Source organism: Macaca nemestrina, chromosome 1 (assembly GCF_043159975.1).
Source record: "Macaca nemestrina isolate mMacNem1 chromosome 1, mMacNem.hap1, whole genome shotgun sequence".
In the NCBI taxonomy this organism is placed as follows: Eukaryota; Metazoa; Chordata; class Mammalia; order Primates; family Cercopithecidae; genus Macaca; species Macaca nemestrina.
Window position 1 is genome coordinate 182138447 of NC_092125.1, and position 15895 is coordinate 182154341.

Below are 15895 nucleotides of genomic sequence, written 5' to 3' on the forward strand. Positions count from 1 at the left end.
ATAGAGTCTCACTCTGTCACCCAGTCTTGAGCGCAGTGGCGGGATCTCAGCTCACTGCAACCTCTACCTCCTGGGCTCAAGCAATTCTCCTGCCTCAGCCTCCCAAGTAGCTGGGACTTACAGGCATGAGCCACCATACCTGGCTATCATTTTCAGATTATTCATTGCTAGTGTATAAAAATATAATTGATTTTTCTATATTAATGTATCTTGCAACTTCGCTGAACTCATTTATTCCAATAGATTTTTCTTTCTTTAGGATTTTCTATATATACAAGATCATCTCATCTGTAAATATTGTTTTACTTCTTTTTCAATAAGGATGCTTTTTATTTTTTTCTTGCCTAATTGCCCTGGCTGGAAACTCCAGTGTAATGCTGAATAGAGTTACCTTTCTTGTTTTTGGTTTTGAGACAAAGAGTCTTGCTCTGTCACCCCCAGGCTAGAGTTCAGAGGCATGATCTTGGCTTACTGCAGCCTCTGCCTCGTAGGTTCAAGAGATTCTCGTGCCTCAGCCTCCCGAGTAGCTGGGCATACAGTCGTGCACCACAGCACCTGGCAATTTTTTTTTTTTTTTTTTTTTTGTATTTTTAGTAGAAATGGAGTTTTGCCATGTTGACCAGGCTGGTCTCGAACTCCTCACCTCAAGTGATCTGCCCGCCTCAGTCTCCCAAAGTGCTAGAACTACAGGCATGAGCCACTGTGCCCGGCTGAGTTACCTTTCTATAACATGATTTTGGATTTTTATTTTCCTTCCTGGGAACCTTTCAATGACTCCACATTGCCCTCAGAATAGACTTCACTTTTTATTCGCTTACAAGGCCAATTTAAATCTCACCCTAGGCAGGCACCCAGGCACCCAGGCAGTGACTCATGTCTGTAATCCCAGCACTTTGGGAGGACTGAGACAGGAGGATTGCTTGAGCCCAGGAGTTCAAGACCAGCCTAGGTAACTTAGTGAGACCCAGTCTCTATAAAAAATAAAAATATTATCCAGGTATGGGAACATGTGTCTGTAGTCCCAGCTGCTTGGGATGCTGAGGTGGGAAATTACCTGAGCCCAGGAGTTTGAGTCTACAGTGAGCTATGATTGCACCACTGCACTCCCTCCTGGGTGACAGAGTGACTCCCTGTATCTAAAAAAAATTTTTTTAAAAAGATAACCCAATTCTTAATCATCGTCATCATCCTCATCATCACCATCATCATTGGATAGTCCCCATTTGTTGAGCACTTACTCCCCATGTCTCAGATACTATGCAAAGTGCTTTATAATCATTGTCTATTTAATTCTTTTACTCATTCTGTATGGTAGTCTGCATGAAACTGAGGGTCAAAGAGTTTTAATAACTTGACCATGGTGTTGTAGCTTGTAAGTGGAGGACCTTGATTCAATGTCAAATTTGATTCCAAAGTCCATCTTAACCATTGTCCTGATGTTAGGGCTCTTAGTGTATAATTCTTACTTTTAAAAGGGTAAATAGGCCAGGTGTGGTGGCTCATGCCTGTAATCCCAGCACTTTGGGAGGCCGAGGTGGGCAGATCACGAGGTCAGGAGATCAAGACTATCCTGGCCAACTTGGCAAAACCCCGTCTCTACTAAAAATACAAAAATTAGCCAGGTGTGGTGGCGCGTGCTTCTAATCCCAGCTACTCAGGAGGCTGAGTAGGCAAGAGAATCGCTTGAACCTGAGAGGCAGAGGTTGCAGTGAACTGAGATGGTGCCACTGCACTCCAGTCTGGTGACAGAGTGAGACTCAAAAATAAAAATAAAAGTAAAAATAAATAAATAAAAAAAAAGGATAAAATAGATTCCTGATTGGGTGCTTAAAAAAAAATCCAGGCCACTAGATTTTAAAATGCCATCAACAGAAAACAATAAGAATCTCCTTTGCTTCCAGTGGTGATTATGAATCTCTTGAGCTAGTTTTGGGAATCTCTTGAGCTACTTTCCCCAGTGACATAAACCAACATTACCACCACCTGCTAAATGACAGATGTTGAACTAGGCTCTCTCACACCAGTTGTATCATTTAACTTTCCCCAAAATCCTCAGAAGTAAGAATATCCTCATTTTACAAAAAAGAGAATCTCCAGAAAGAAACATTTCTCTCAACCTCTTATAGTCCAGTCATGAGTCCCTCTGGGTATTTTCTAACACCCCTTCCACCTTTCTCTGCTAGTTCCTCTCTCTCATCTCTACCATGCTCCATTTCACCAAACATCTTGCTCTTCTGGGCTTAGATGACACATATTTTACCCACGGTAGGCCATGTTCAGGTGCTTGATGAGAAGTCTCTGTAGGGTTTTAACCAGGAAAATAATAAGATCTGGTTTATGTTTTAGAAAGGTCATTCAGGCAGAGTGCAGTGGTTCACCCCTGTAATCCCAGCACTTTGGGAGGCCAAGGCAAGTGGATTACGTAAGTCTAAGAGTTTAAGACCAGCCTGGGCAATACGGCAAAACCCTGTCTCTACAAAAATACAAAAATTAGCTGGGTGTGGTGGTGTGAACCTGTAGTGCCAGTTACTCTGGAGGCTGAGGTAGGAGGATCAACTGAGCCTGGGAGATGGAGGCTGCTGTGAGCTGAAATTGAACCAGTGCACTCCAGTCTCGCTGACAGAGTGAGATGCTGTCTCATAAAAAGAAAAAAAAGATCATTCAAGCTGAGGCAAGAGGATTGCTTAAGCCCAGGAGTTCAAAACTGCAGTGAGCCATGATTGTCCCACTGCACTGCAGCCTGGGTGATGTAAATAAAAATAGATTATTCAGTTTATGATATGGAGAATGAACATAGGCAAAATCATGGAAGTGGGGATATTGGTTAAGAAACTTGGCCGGGCGCGGTGGCTCAAGCCTGTAATCCTAGCACTTTGGGAGGCCGAGACGGGTGGATCACGAGGTCAGGAGATCGAGACTATCCTGGCTAACACGGTGAAACCCCGTCTCTACTAAGAAATACAAAAAACTAGCCGGGCGAGGTGGCGGGCGCCTGTAGTCCCACCTAATGTAGTCCCAGCTACTCGGGAGGCTGAGGCAGGAGAATGGCGTAAACCCGGCAGGCGGAGCTTGCGGTGAGCTGAGATCCAGCCACTGCACTCCAGCCTGGGCGACAGAGCGAGACTCCGTCTCAAAAAAAAAAAAAAAAGAAGAAAAAAAAAAGAAACTTTAGCAGTGGTCCAAGAGAAAGGCCATGGTAGTGGAGATAGTAAAAAGTGGTCAGACCTAGAAATTAGGATTTTGGATATATATTGGAGATTGAGCCGACAGAACTTGCTGGTAGATTGGACTCGGGCTATGAGAGAAAGCACAGAATCAAGGAAGAAAAGTGATGAAGGCCTGAACAAGGCATCCTCTATTTGTGCTATAATGTGAGATGTCATGGGTTTAAACTGAGACACAACTGTGATTATGGCTTTGAAAATCTTTGACTGAAAGAGTTGTCTATTTGCTATTTTGTGTTTGTGGGGGAGATATATTAACTTTTCGCAATGACATAAACCAACATTATCAGCACCTGCTAAGTGACAGATACTGAACCAGGCTCTCTCACACTAGTTACATAATTTAACTTTCCCCGAAACCCTTAGAAGTAAGAATATTCTCATTTCACAAAAAGGGAAACTAGACTTAGTTTATGATTTGACAAAGGTCAGGCAGCCAGTCAAATGGGGCTGAGCTGAGATTTGAAACCAAATTTGACTCTGAAGCCCATGCTCTTGTTATTGCACTGATTCGGAATCAGAATTCCTCAAACCTTTTTCCTCGTCACTTGAAGTCTTCTGTTGACTCTCATGTGCCCTACTTTAGAGCCGAAGTCTGGCAAACAGGACAGCTTTGTTCTGTCTGTAGCCCATCCTCTGACTTGCCTTGTGATTTAGGGCAAGCTTCTTAATTTGATGGTGTCTCAGCATTCACACATGGTAAGCAGGACTAGTAATTACCTACGGAGAAAATGCTTTGAAACCTGTAGATGAAAGACCCTGCAGCCATGAGTGCAAGGTTTCTTTCCTGTGGTGTTCCTTTTGGTTTCTTAAGACTTCCAGGACTCTTCATAAAGGACAGAGAGGAAAGGAAGGACATAGGGCAAGGGCAAAACAGTGTTTGCTTTCTCACTAGAAGCCAATGGCCTTTGGGGACATAAATATAATAACCTCTCTTACTGTATAGTACTCAATAAATTTTTTTTTTTTTTTTTTTTTTTTTTTTTGAGACAGAGTCTCACGCTGTTGCCCAGGCTGGAGTGCAGTGGCGCGATCTCGGCTCACTGCAAGCTCCGCCTCCCGGGTTCCCGCCATTCTCCTGCCTCAGCCTCCTGAGTAGCTGGGACTACAGGCGCCCGCCACCGCGCCCGGCTAATTTTTTGTATTTTTAGTAGAGACGGGGTTTCACTGTGGTCTCGATCTCCTGACCTTGTGATCCGCCCGCCTCGGCCTCCCAAAGTGCTGGGATTACAGGCTTGAGCCACCGCGCCCGGCCAGTACTCAATAAATATTACAAATGGATTAAATAAATGGTATTTAAAAAACCATTAAGTGGGCTTTGGAAGGCCACTGGAAACCTTTAAAAATATTTTCTATTTTTATGCTCTGGTTACTTAAACCCTACATGTTCTCCAGTAGGAAGAAAAAGGAGCTAATGCTTATCTAGTTTCTGCTGTGTGCCAGGCTTTCACATGAACCTTCATTTAATCATTGTAATGGCATGAGCAGGTAGGTATTATTATTACTTTCAGTTTACAGGAGAGAAAACCACGACTTGGTATAGTTCCTGACTTCTGCAAAGTCACCAAACAAAGAACCTGCAGGACCAAAACTGGACCAACCTGGGCCTTCTCAGTCCTAAACTCAAGTTCTTCCCAGGGCATCCCATTGCCCTGAAAAGTTAGCAATGATGACAATTTTGAACTGTCCTATCACACCCTGCATGTGTGTGGCATTTACAAATCTCTTACTGCTTGTTATTTTCATGGCTCAGTCCCTGGCACAGGGATGGTTATTTGCATAGCACAATTGTTGTTATTGTGCCGCCTCACATATTCTTTCTGCCCTGTGCAAACGCGAACAATGATGGACTATATTTATGAAACCAGCAGCTTAGAAGGATGAGCTTCAGATTACCATAAGAATTGTAGTAAGATTTTAAAATATAGTTTAGCACCATCTATATGGAAAGCCCATCTCTCAAAGTCTCATGCAAATCAACTGTCTCTTTGTGTATTTGGAGAGTTCCTCATTTTTTTTTTTCATAGTCTCTATCACCTCACATTTCTGAACTTTCTAGATGCTGATATTACAGAAACACAGTGTTCATGAAGCATTGATATGACAGTTGCCTCTAAAAGCTGGAAAATAAGAAAAATAAAAATAGTCTTGATTTCCTTTAAGGATGGATTGGGGAGGGGGGTTGGAGTTAGAGTAGGATAGAAAGATGGTTGGTGACAAAGCTGTTTATGATTTAAGGTCTCCTCTTTAGGCTCATCCTGGGTTTAGGTTTATCGTAAATCCAGAGCCTCATCTTCAGCTTCCCATGTTCAAGGCACCATTTTAACAAGTTTTCTTGGGTGGTGATTAATATCTGCAGGACACCAGCAACACACCCTAGGAAAAAGCGCATTTGAGTCAGAAGACCTGTGTATAATTCCCAGTGTTGTCATTATGAATTTGGACAAATTCCTCTTCTGTTAAAAAAAGATTAAAAATAACCCTTGTAGAGCTGTTTTGAGGAATAAATGAAATAATGCACATTAAAACAGCAATTTGCCTGGGTGCAGTGGCTCACACCTATAATCCCAGCACTTTGGGAGGCCAAGGCAGGAGGATGGCTTGAGCCCAGGAATTCAAGACCAGCCTGGGCAACACAGCAAGACACTGTCTCAAATTAAATAAATAAATAAATAAATAAATAAATAAATAAATAAATAAAACAAAAAAAAGAAAACAGCAATTGTTGTCTATTAGTATTCAGATTTAAGTCATCAGATACAACTTTATTTACCTAGGGAACATCTACTTTTTCAATGACTGGGATATGTCAGTTGTTCAAAGCACCCCCATTCTTATTTATTTATTTATTTTTATTTGATTGGTAAAAAAAAAAAAAAAGAGAGAGACAAGGTCTCACTATGTTGCCCAGGCTGGTCTTGAACTCCTGGGCTCATGGAATCCTCCTGCCTCGGCCTTCCAGAGTGCTAGAATTACAGGTGTGAGCCACCTGGTCTGGTCTGGCACCCCTATTTATGTAACTAATATATCTGTCAAACCAACTTAATTGTTGGAGGGTTGCCTGAAGGGTGGAGAGTTAAATAGTGATCTTGAAGAATGGTATCTATAGCTACTACTTATTGAACATCTAGTCCAGGCCAGTCCCTTTGATAGGCCATTATACATGAGCTCTAATCCTTAAACCATCCATATAAAGTAGATATTACTACCTTCAATGTTATAATGAGGAAAATGAGGCTTAGTGACCCAGAGACGTTAAGTTGTCCTAGAAAAAAACAGATAAATTCTTCTTGTCTGCTCCATGCAGCTCATTCTTGTTATAATGAGTTAGATTATAACATATATTCGATTGCTACATTTTCCTCTCCTAAAATAGATTTGGGATATGACCCAGTGCTCTGATGAGATCTGGGACACACATTTGCAAACTGTCATTGGTTTGTCATTTAAAAAAAAAAGACCTCTCTCAGAAGTTCTAGGCCTTTTTTGGGAGTTTGGCCTACTCTTTTCCCTATAGACATGCTCCCATCCCCCATTACATGTCATTAATTTAAACCAGAACCTACGAATGAGGAAAGAAGCCACTACAAATTATTGGTAGTCTGGAGGGGGATGTGGGGCAATACCCCTATAAAGATTTTAAGGGAGTTTTGCCTTGCTGGGGCATCTGATTCTTTCTATTTTTTGTTAATCAAGACCCACGCCTGCTGTCAACGCTCTTACTTATAGAAGTTATTTATAAAATAGTTGTTCCTTGATTTTCTTATGGGGATAAAGTGAAGATCCAAATAACAATTATATATGAGATTGTATTCAGTTCAATTCAACAAACTTTTATAATGTACTTACTGAACATTAGAAGTTGTGCTAGAGTCTATAAATAAAAACATCTGGCCGGGTGCGGTGGCTCACGCCTGTAATCCCAGTGCTTTGGGAAGCCGAGGCAGGCAGATCACTTGAGGTGAGGAGTTCGAGACCAGCCTGGCTAACATGGTGAAACCCCATCTCTACAAGGAAAAAAATATATATATATATATACATATATATATATATAAGCTAGTGTAGTGGCGGGTGCCTGTAATCCCAGCTACTCATGAGGCTGAGGTACAAGAATCGCTTGAACCCAGGAGGCGGAGGTTGCAGTGAGCCGAGATTGCGCTGTTGCATTCCAGCCTGGGTGACAGAGTGAGACCTTGTCTCAAAAAAAAAAAGAAATAAAAATAAAACATTTATAAACTGTGAAAAGTAATACTGTATACATACAAGGTATTATTTATTTGAGATGGGGTCTCTCTGTGTTGCCCAGGCTGAATTTGTGCTCTGTGCAACTGCCTCAGTCTCCTGTGTAGCTGGGACTATAGGCATGTGCCACCATGCCTGGATAAGGTGTGACTTTTGACTTAATATAAATCATATAAGAGTTATAACAGTAATAATTCCTTACATTTCCTATATGAGAAACTGAAGCTCATATATGAGAAACTGAAGCTCAGAGAGGTTAAATGGTTTGCCTGAGGTCACACTCTAAGTGATTCTTAATATTCTCTTCGCTACTCCCACTGCCTTTCCAGGAAATTATACAGCAGGGATTCCACCTTATTTATCTGAGAGGAATATCTTACATCTCACATGGTTTGGAGGAGTCTCCTTGAATAGCCAGTGAAATTATACTCCCCAAAGCAATTTGCTCCATGATTTTCAGATTTCATAATTTGTGTAGCTACAAGTTTAGGCACTTTCATATACGTTATTTCATTCATCCTCACAACAACCCTAAGGGTACACAACTAGTGAATGGGAGAGCCAGGACTGGAACCTGGATATTCCTAATGTCCGAGCCCTATTTATTTAACTGTACTATGTGTCTTTGGCTATTAGTTGTATAACCTTGCACAAATCACTAAGCCTCTGTGACCCTGCATGACCTCATTTGTAAAGTGAGTATGATGATTATTTCCTTTTAGAATTGTGAAGCTCAAATGTGCTAATATAAAGTAGAAAACACCAGTAGAAACATCGGTTGTGGTTATGGCTGATAAATGTACCAAAGTGAAGTAATGTAAAACAGTATCTCTTATTCTTTCTTCAGTTAAAGAGATTAACAGCAAAAAAGAAGCCAAGGAAGATGCTCTTGAATAAGTGGTTACTCACCAGACCTATACGGCTTGCTTTTGTTAGCTGGCCTTTGCCAGAAGGGGTCTGAGTATAATTAGGAGTTCCTGGGGAAATTTCTGGAATGGTTTGCTTGTGGCACCAATAGTCTAAAAACTTAGGTGGGGCTAACTCCATCCTGGGTCTTGTTCAGTTGTCCCTCCTACTACGGGGACTGCTATGATAATGGTAATGGGCGTAGGCCTGATAGAGTTGTGGTTTGTTGTCATGGGAAGCCAACGTAACTAAGAAATTTAGACCAATTCGGGCAAATACATTTATTGAGGTCTCTGTGGTAGGCTCAACTATGAGGGAGAGATAGTAGTGAGTCAGCCCCTTGTCCTCAAGGATTTTACAGTGCAGTGAGACGGAGACAAGCCCTCAACTAACGCTTACAAATAAGGCAGAGTATAAAAAAGGTCGCATCAGAACAACTTAGAGGTGGGGTGTGGAGTTCCTAGAAGGCGTCTTGAAGTAGGTGGTATATACTCTGAGCCTTTGAAGATGAATTTCAAGTAACTGGGTATTCCAACTGAAGACTGGCAGCATCAGAAGGTGTAGGATGTGTTATGTTTAATATAGGCAGGAACGAAGGCCTTTACTGAGCACGTACTGTAATGCTAGGGTCTGACGATATAGAAATACATTGAAAACAGTTCTTGCCATTGAAGAGCTCTTAATCTAGAGGGATAGATAGGTGTAAACTGTCATTAGGGTGATGACTTCACAAGGTAGAGAAGAAAGCTTATAAAGGAGAGTGTGTAACTTTGACATGAGGAGGAGAAAAAGATACTTTGCAAAGGAAGTAATACTTGAATTATGCCCTGAGAAAGGAGGAGTTTGCCAGGTGGACAATGAGAGAAGCTAGGAGCGCTACAGGCACCAGCGTTCCCTTGTTAAACAATCTAAGTGTGACAGGCACCGGGCAAATACATTTTTGCTTCCCCTTTCCAAATGGATTTTGGCTGTGGGAAGGAATGACTTAATGTCTTTTTCAATATACTAGCAGATGGTTAAATAAAGGTTTTACAGTCAGATTTGGATCCTAATTCAGCTATATAATTAGCTATATAACCTTAGTAAGACACTTGTGTTTCAGTTCCTTCATTCATACAATTCAAAAAATAAGAGTCTAGTACAGAGCCTGGCATATATAAAGTGCCATTATTATTTTCTATCATTATCTCATTTAGTCCTTGTAAGCAACTTGGCCTCTGGTTATAATTTCCCCCATTTTTCAGAAGCAGGAGCTCAGCGTAGGTAGGTGGCCTGTCTGAAGTTCACAGGCCAATCTGGAGTCGCCTCCGCAGCCCGTCCGCTTTAATTTTATGTCCGCCCCGGGTTTTCCCAGGCGACCCCGGGGCAGGCTCTGGTCCAGCGGCTGAAACTCCGGTGCCAGGGTTTGGGCGGCGCCGCGGCCTGCTCCGGCGGGCGGGCAGGCGGGCGGGGCCAGGCGGGGCGGGGCGGGCGTGAGGAGGGAAGTTGTGGAAGTTAGGGGAGACGCCCGCCCGCCCGCCCCGGCCTCGCCTACGGCCGCTCCCTCCGCCTCCTCCCCGCCCCGAGCCCCAGTCAGCCGGTCCTTCCTTCCCTTCCCTTGCATGATGGAAACACCATGGCTGCGGCGGCCCAGCTTTCTCTGACACAGGTAACGCCACACGCCCGTCCGCTGGGCTCGGCCGGCCGGTGCCCCCTCCCCCACCGCCCTCAGCTTCGTCGACCCGGGCAGCTTCTCGGCTTGTGGGCCGGGCGGCCGGTGTGTGTGAGGGAAAGCGGGTGCGACTGCGGGAGGCGCCCTCCGGAGCCGGAGCCCCGCTGCGGCCGCCGCGACCTCGCCCAGGGTCGTCGGGCGCCCCCTGCCCCGTCCCGCGCGGCCCTCGCCACCCTCTGCGCCGCCGCCCTCCGCGCCGCCGCCGAGTGGACTATGACCCGGCCGCGCTCTGCCGGTGCCGGGCTGGTTCGCGGGGGGCAGCTTTCACCCACCCAGGAAGTTTCCTCCCACCGGGCCGCACGCACCCCAGGTGAGCTCCTGTTGAGCTCGCGCGGGCCGGCCGCACCCCCGGGCCGCACGAGGCTTGCTCGCTGGGCCGGCTGCGCGCCGCCCCCAGTTGGAGTTGCCTTCCAGAGCCGGACGCCCAGGTCCCCCAAGCCAGTCTTTCCTCTCCAGACCTGCCTTTCCCCCAGAGTCCGACGGAAACCCTCCCCAGCAATTTAATGTAGTTAGCTTCGCCTCCAAAGAAGTCTCATCCTACTCAACTACCTACTTTGCCAGCCCCTTCCTCCGTTCAGCCTCTCCCCCTCCTCATCAGGTTTCCTTCTGGGTCAGACCCCCGATGCCGCCTTTCCTACCCACGTCTGCTTCCACTTCCACTTCCACTTCCCCTCGGGGGTTCCCGCCTGATCGCTGTCCCAGTGGATCCCTTTAATGGGTGTGGTGGCTCCGCCAGTCTTGGTGCCAGGAACGGCCGCCCGGGGAGCACTTCTCCTGGGGGAATCCTCAGCAAAACGTGTTGTCGAGCTTCCCTCTTGCCTCGTTGCTTCCTGTCAAAGTCCAGTCCTTGTGCTTCTCAGAAAACCTCTAAACATCACTCACGCTGGGAACCTGGTCCCTCCCTCTCTGTAAAGAAGCCAATTACAATGTAAACATGGTGTCCGGGATGATAAAGTGACAGACACCTGACAGCCCTTTCCTGCTGCTCTGACCCAAACTCGCCCCCACGTCTCCTTCTCAGAAGGTTCTCTCCAGGGCTGGTGGCGCGTGCTTCCCGATTGGGGCCCACCCCGTCTTTCTTGCCTGCATTGTGGTATCTCCCTGCCATCTTGTACTCTCCTTGGCCTAGATTCGTCGGTGCTTCTAAGGCTTTAGCGCTGGGATAGGGGCAAACATTTCGGCAGTGGAGTTTTCTGTGTTTAAAATCAAGAGGCTTTGGGGTGCTTTGCCTAGCACTAGGATAGAGAGAAAAAAATGTTTTCTCAAACCGAGAGTCACGTACATGCTTCATGTAAAATAACTAACTCGTGTTTGCAGAATTCTAGGTGTCATAAGGGAAGTCTGTTTCCCAGTTTATTTGGTGGTGGTGGTGTTTGTCCTGTCCTGCCAAGCAGATAACAAGGGGGGGAAGAACCCTTTAACATGGAATGTGGTGGTTTAATCTTGGTTATGTATGTTTGGAAGGGTCCTCCCAAAACTCCAATTTGAACAACGACAGCACTGACTTTTAGGTATTCACTTTCTGAGAGTGTAGTTAGTGACTTGCATTAAACAAGATCCCTGTTGGCAGGCTGTTGTTTTCTGGCTCTGTTGGCCAATTCTGGCAGGAGTTTTGCCTTCTTGAAGGTTTTGTGCTCTTGAAGACTTCCGTAAAATTGCATCTCAGTTGTGTACATACTTTATTCTCTCCCTGGGTAATACCATGTTTTTAGCTTCTATTTACTATCATTCATCTCTGGAGAATTGCTTCAGGCTCTGTCAGTTTTATAGCCATTTAAAAAATTTACATATGTTCTTGGGTTATATATTTAGGTATTAATGTGTACACAGTAAGAACGGAGTCAGTAGTAGCTATTATCCTTCAGTGCCTCACACATGAGAGAATATACATTGGTGGTTAATTTTTATTGATAATTCAAATAAGTAAATTCAGAATATTCTGATTTTAAAACATGAAGAGGCAATAAGAGGAATTACAAAGGCACAGGAAAAAAAATAACATTTCTAGTCGCTAGTATACCCCAGTGTGCCTCCTTATTATTTCAAAACTTTGCAGATTTGTGGTTTTTAAATTTAATTTTAATTTTTTATAACTGCCTGAGCCCAATACACTAAGTAACAATGCAGCTTGGTTTCACATTCATTATTGACCCGTTTGTCATGCTCTGTTCCCCCCCCACCCCGCCCACCCTCCCAGCACACACATTTAGACATAGGTATACTCAAGTGAGAGATCATTCAGGGCAGGGACATCTTTTAATCCATCTTCTCCCATAGTACCTTGCTGGAAGAAAGTAATTAATAACTGTTGTAGGAATGACTGAAAGCTCTAAAGGGTTCTGTAACAGTTATGGAGATTAAACATGCTCAAGTTAGTTTCTGCTTCTGTTCATATGATGGTGATTTTCATACAGCAAATATTTTTAAAGTACCTATTATGTACTAGACACTATACTGGGATTATCTTGTTTATAATTTCTTGCCTTAACCAATTAAGCAAAACTGAGTTTGGGGAAAAAATGTGAAAAATGTTTTAGCTTATGCCTGCCTTCCTTCCTTTTTCCAAGCTTGCCAACCAACCCTTCAACTCCCCAGCCACCAGAATAAATTACCTAAATTATTATATTCTTGCTTCTAGAGATGATAGAATACTAGAGTACCAAAATGTTAGTTCCAGTTCTGCTTTGGCAACAGCTAACTGTATGGGTTTGGGTTAAATATCCAGGCCTCAGTTTTCTTAACTTTAAAATAGACTCAACAAATATTTGCTGAGCATTTACTATGTGCTAGGAATTACTCTAGGTACTGAGGATATATATACTCATGAACAAAAGTAGTTAACAATTCTTTGACCTTGGAGACAAAACCTGGAACTTATTTCTACTAGAGTAGTTTGAATTAGTTGATCTAAGGACCTTTCCAACTCTTAAGATCCCGTTTTATAGACAGTATTCTATGATTTATAGACCTAGTGGACTTTCTCTGGGTTCTTTAGTGCTTTACAGCCTTAATGTTTTCTAATTCAGTTGTCTTTTCTAGTTGTTCTGTTTACTTCTTGTCAGTGAGAAGTAAAACCTGAAGGAGAATGATCTTGATTTTTGCTTCTGTTGTTAGATTAGAAAAAAAGCATGTAATACTTCTAAAAAACATTTCCAATAGTCAGTTTTACTCCCTAATGCCCGTATCCCTAGTAATAATAATACTGTTAACTTCCCTTTGGGTATTACTATATGCCAGGAATTTTACTACACTTAGAATCTAACAATATGTTTTACAAATTGGAGGAGCTAGTAAGTAAGCTAGTAAGTGGTGGATCTAAGATTTGAACCAAGGTCTATAGGACTTCAAAAGCTGTCTATTTCACTGTACTTCTCTATGTACTATATGCTTGGCATATCCAACGCTCCCTTGTATTTTTTATTCTTTTTTGTCAGCATATGCCATTGTCTTAAGTAGTAAGCCTCTTGAGGATATAAGACATGGTTTTTGCCCCTGAATCTCTAGTGCCTTTAATAGTATCTTGATGATACAATTGTGTGTTCAAAGTTAGTGCTATTGATGATAAAGGTTTTATTTTACTGAGATAGGATTTGAATATTTAAAATAGTCTTTTAGCAATTCAGCTTTATACTGGTTTTCTTGCTTTAGTTTAGCAAGGATTTTTTTTTTTTTTGAGACAGGATCACACTTTGTCACTCAGGCTGGAGTACAGTGGCATGATCTGGCTCACTGCATCCTGCAACCTGTGTTGAGGAGGCAGAGTGAGGCTCAAGGGATCCTCCCATTTCAGCCTCCTGAGTAGCTGGGACTACAAACATACATCGCCATGCCCAGCTAATTTTTAAAATTTTTTTGTAGAGACAGGGACTCCCTATGTGGTCAGATTCTTTTTTTTTTTTTTTTTAAGTAATAAAAAAGCCCTTAAGTAGGGACTTTATTTTAAAAATCCTGATATATAAATGGTATAAAAACAGTTTTAATGCTTTTTTTGTTAAATTACAAGAGTGATATAACTATTACAGAAAACTTGGAAATTAAAGGAAAACATCTCCCATAATTTCACAGTTTGTAGTGTTTATTTTCAGTTTCATTTTTTAAACAAGTATACAGTGTGTGCTAATAAACATATCATCTTAGTAGTCTGATTTAACAATTATGACAGTAAATACAGGTTAGTTTGAAAATTACAACATGTTCTCAGAAGCAGAAAAGTGATATTGTTCTCAACATGACAGATATTTGAGTTCCTACAATGGGAAAAGCATATTAATGATGTTTTTCTTTTTTGCCTATAATTATGGTTCCACATACTCAGGAAATCTGTTCTTCTTTGGGAGAGATATCTAACCCTTCTCAAGGATGGCTTGAAATGTTCAGCACTTGGGAGGGGTTGTCATAGTTAAAATTAATTAGGAGCGGTTAGGTTTATCCAATAGTGAGTCTCTCAGGAATAATCTAAGAGTGCATTCCTTTGTTTTCACTCTATTTGCAGAAAGAATTCTAGTAACAGACTAAGGTATGGTAGAAAAAGATTGAGTATCATTAGCAATGAATTGTAGTTCAGAATCTCTGCAATCTCTAATAGTGTGATTTTAAAGGCCCAATCTAAGGTATTTTACTTGTTCTTCAGGGAATTACAAAAAGCACTTTATACACTTGTTTGTGAGTTTGGGGCCTAATAAAATTGGAAGCAGAAAATATAACTGTTGGGTACTGGGCTTAATACCTGTGACACAAGTCCACTGATGTAACAAACCTTCACATGTACCCTTGAACCTAAAACGAAAGTTAAAAAAAAAAAAAAATCAGAACTCTGGAAACCAAAACCAAGTAAATGGCCTGAGAGAGGTCTGGTTAGTTGGAGAATTGATAGAAATAATAAATGAAAAGTTAATCCAGGCAGAGTTCATTAGGCAAACTCATATGCTGAAGTTTCATTTTTAAAGCAGTTGAATCAACAAGGTATGCCTTCATTAACAATTACATTTATTAGGCGTTTTTAATAATCTGAGGAATCTTGTAAATTGAATGCTTTATTACAGTAAAGTGAACATTTTCTTATTTCGACAAATGATCTAACCCAGTTAAGCATGTGTAGAAAAAAGACTGGAAGAAATAAAAAACAGTTTTATAGTAGCATGGTTGTAGTTTTTATCTACCTTGTTTTTAACAGTGAGAATGTATTCCTTCTGTAATCAACTGATTTAGCGTTTCTCTGCGTCATTTAAAAAAATTTATTCATTTAAATTGAATACACAATAACTATGTGTAAAGTAAAGCTTTGTGTTCTAAGATTACGTCTACACTTAGTTTTCATCCTAAACATTCTCATCTTTGGATTTAGAGAAATTGGTAATGGAATGATACTAATTAATGGATTTGGACAATTCAGTTAGAGGACTAATTTATAATTTTGTGTGCTGCTTTATAATTTACAAAGCATAACCTATGAACTAAGCTATTATTATCATTTCAGATTGGAGGATACTGAGGCTCAGAATTTATAGTTTGTAAATTAAAAAGCCAACATAAATTCATGTTTGAAAAAATTCATACAGTGCTAGTGAAGTCTCCCTTACTGCTTTAGGCCCTCATTTGCTTTCCCAGAGGCAGCCATTCTTGCCAGTTTCTTGTGTGAATTTCCAGTAATAGTCTGTGTATATGCAAATAAATATATATAATATATGCACTGTGTATGTATATTCTTTTGTATAAGCTGTTTATTGTTTCACAGTTTGTTGTTGTTATATTATTTTTAACTTAACTGATTTAGGAGATTGCTCTATATCATCACATGTAGATCTCCCTTATT

At 41.9% G+C, this 15895-nt stretch overlaps 1 protein-coding gene and 1 long non-coding RNA gene across 3 annotated transcripts in view; one reads left to right on the top strand and one right to left on the bottom strand.

Moving 5' to 3' along the window:
* Positions 1-3140: 3140 nt before the first annotated feature.
* On the bottom strand, positions 3141-10982 carry LOC139362334 (uncharacterized). Its single transcript, XR_011621046.1, has 3 exons — positions 10722-10982; positions 7074-7231; positions 3141-5600 (listed from the first exon to the last, which is right to left on the bottom strand). It is a non-coding gene; the product is annotated as an uncharacterized lncRNA (long non-coding RNA).
* Positions 9875-15895, top strand: part of LOC105495236 (epidermal growth factor receptor pathway substrate 15) — a 162514-nt gene continuing 156493 nt past the window's right edge. Inside the window, exon 1 of one of the 2 annotated variants that reach the window (XM_071093088.1) lies at positions 9875-10020. In XM_071093088.1, coding sequence (XP_070949189.1) covers positions 9988-10020 — 33 coding nt within the window. In that variant the 5' untranslated portion in view covers positions 9875-9987. The remainder of the gene's footprint in view (positions 10021-15895) is intronic. The other variant, XM_071093090.1, reaches the window with a different exon arrangement.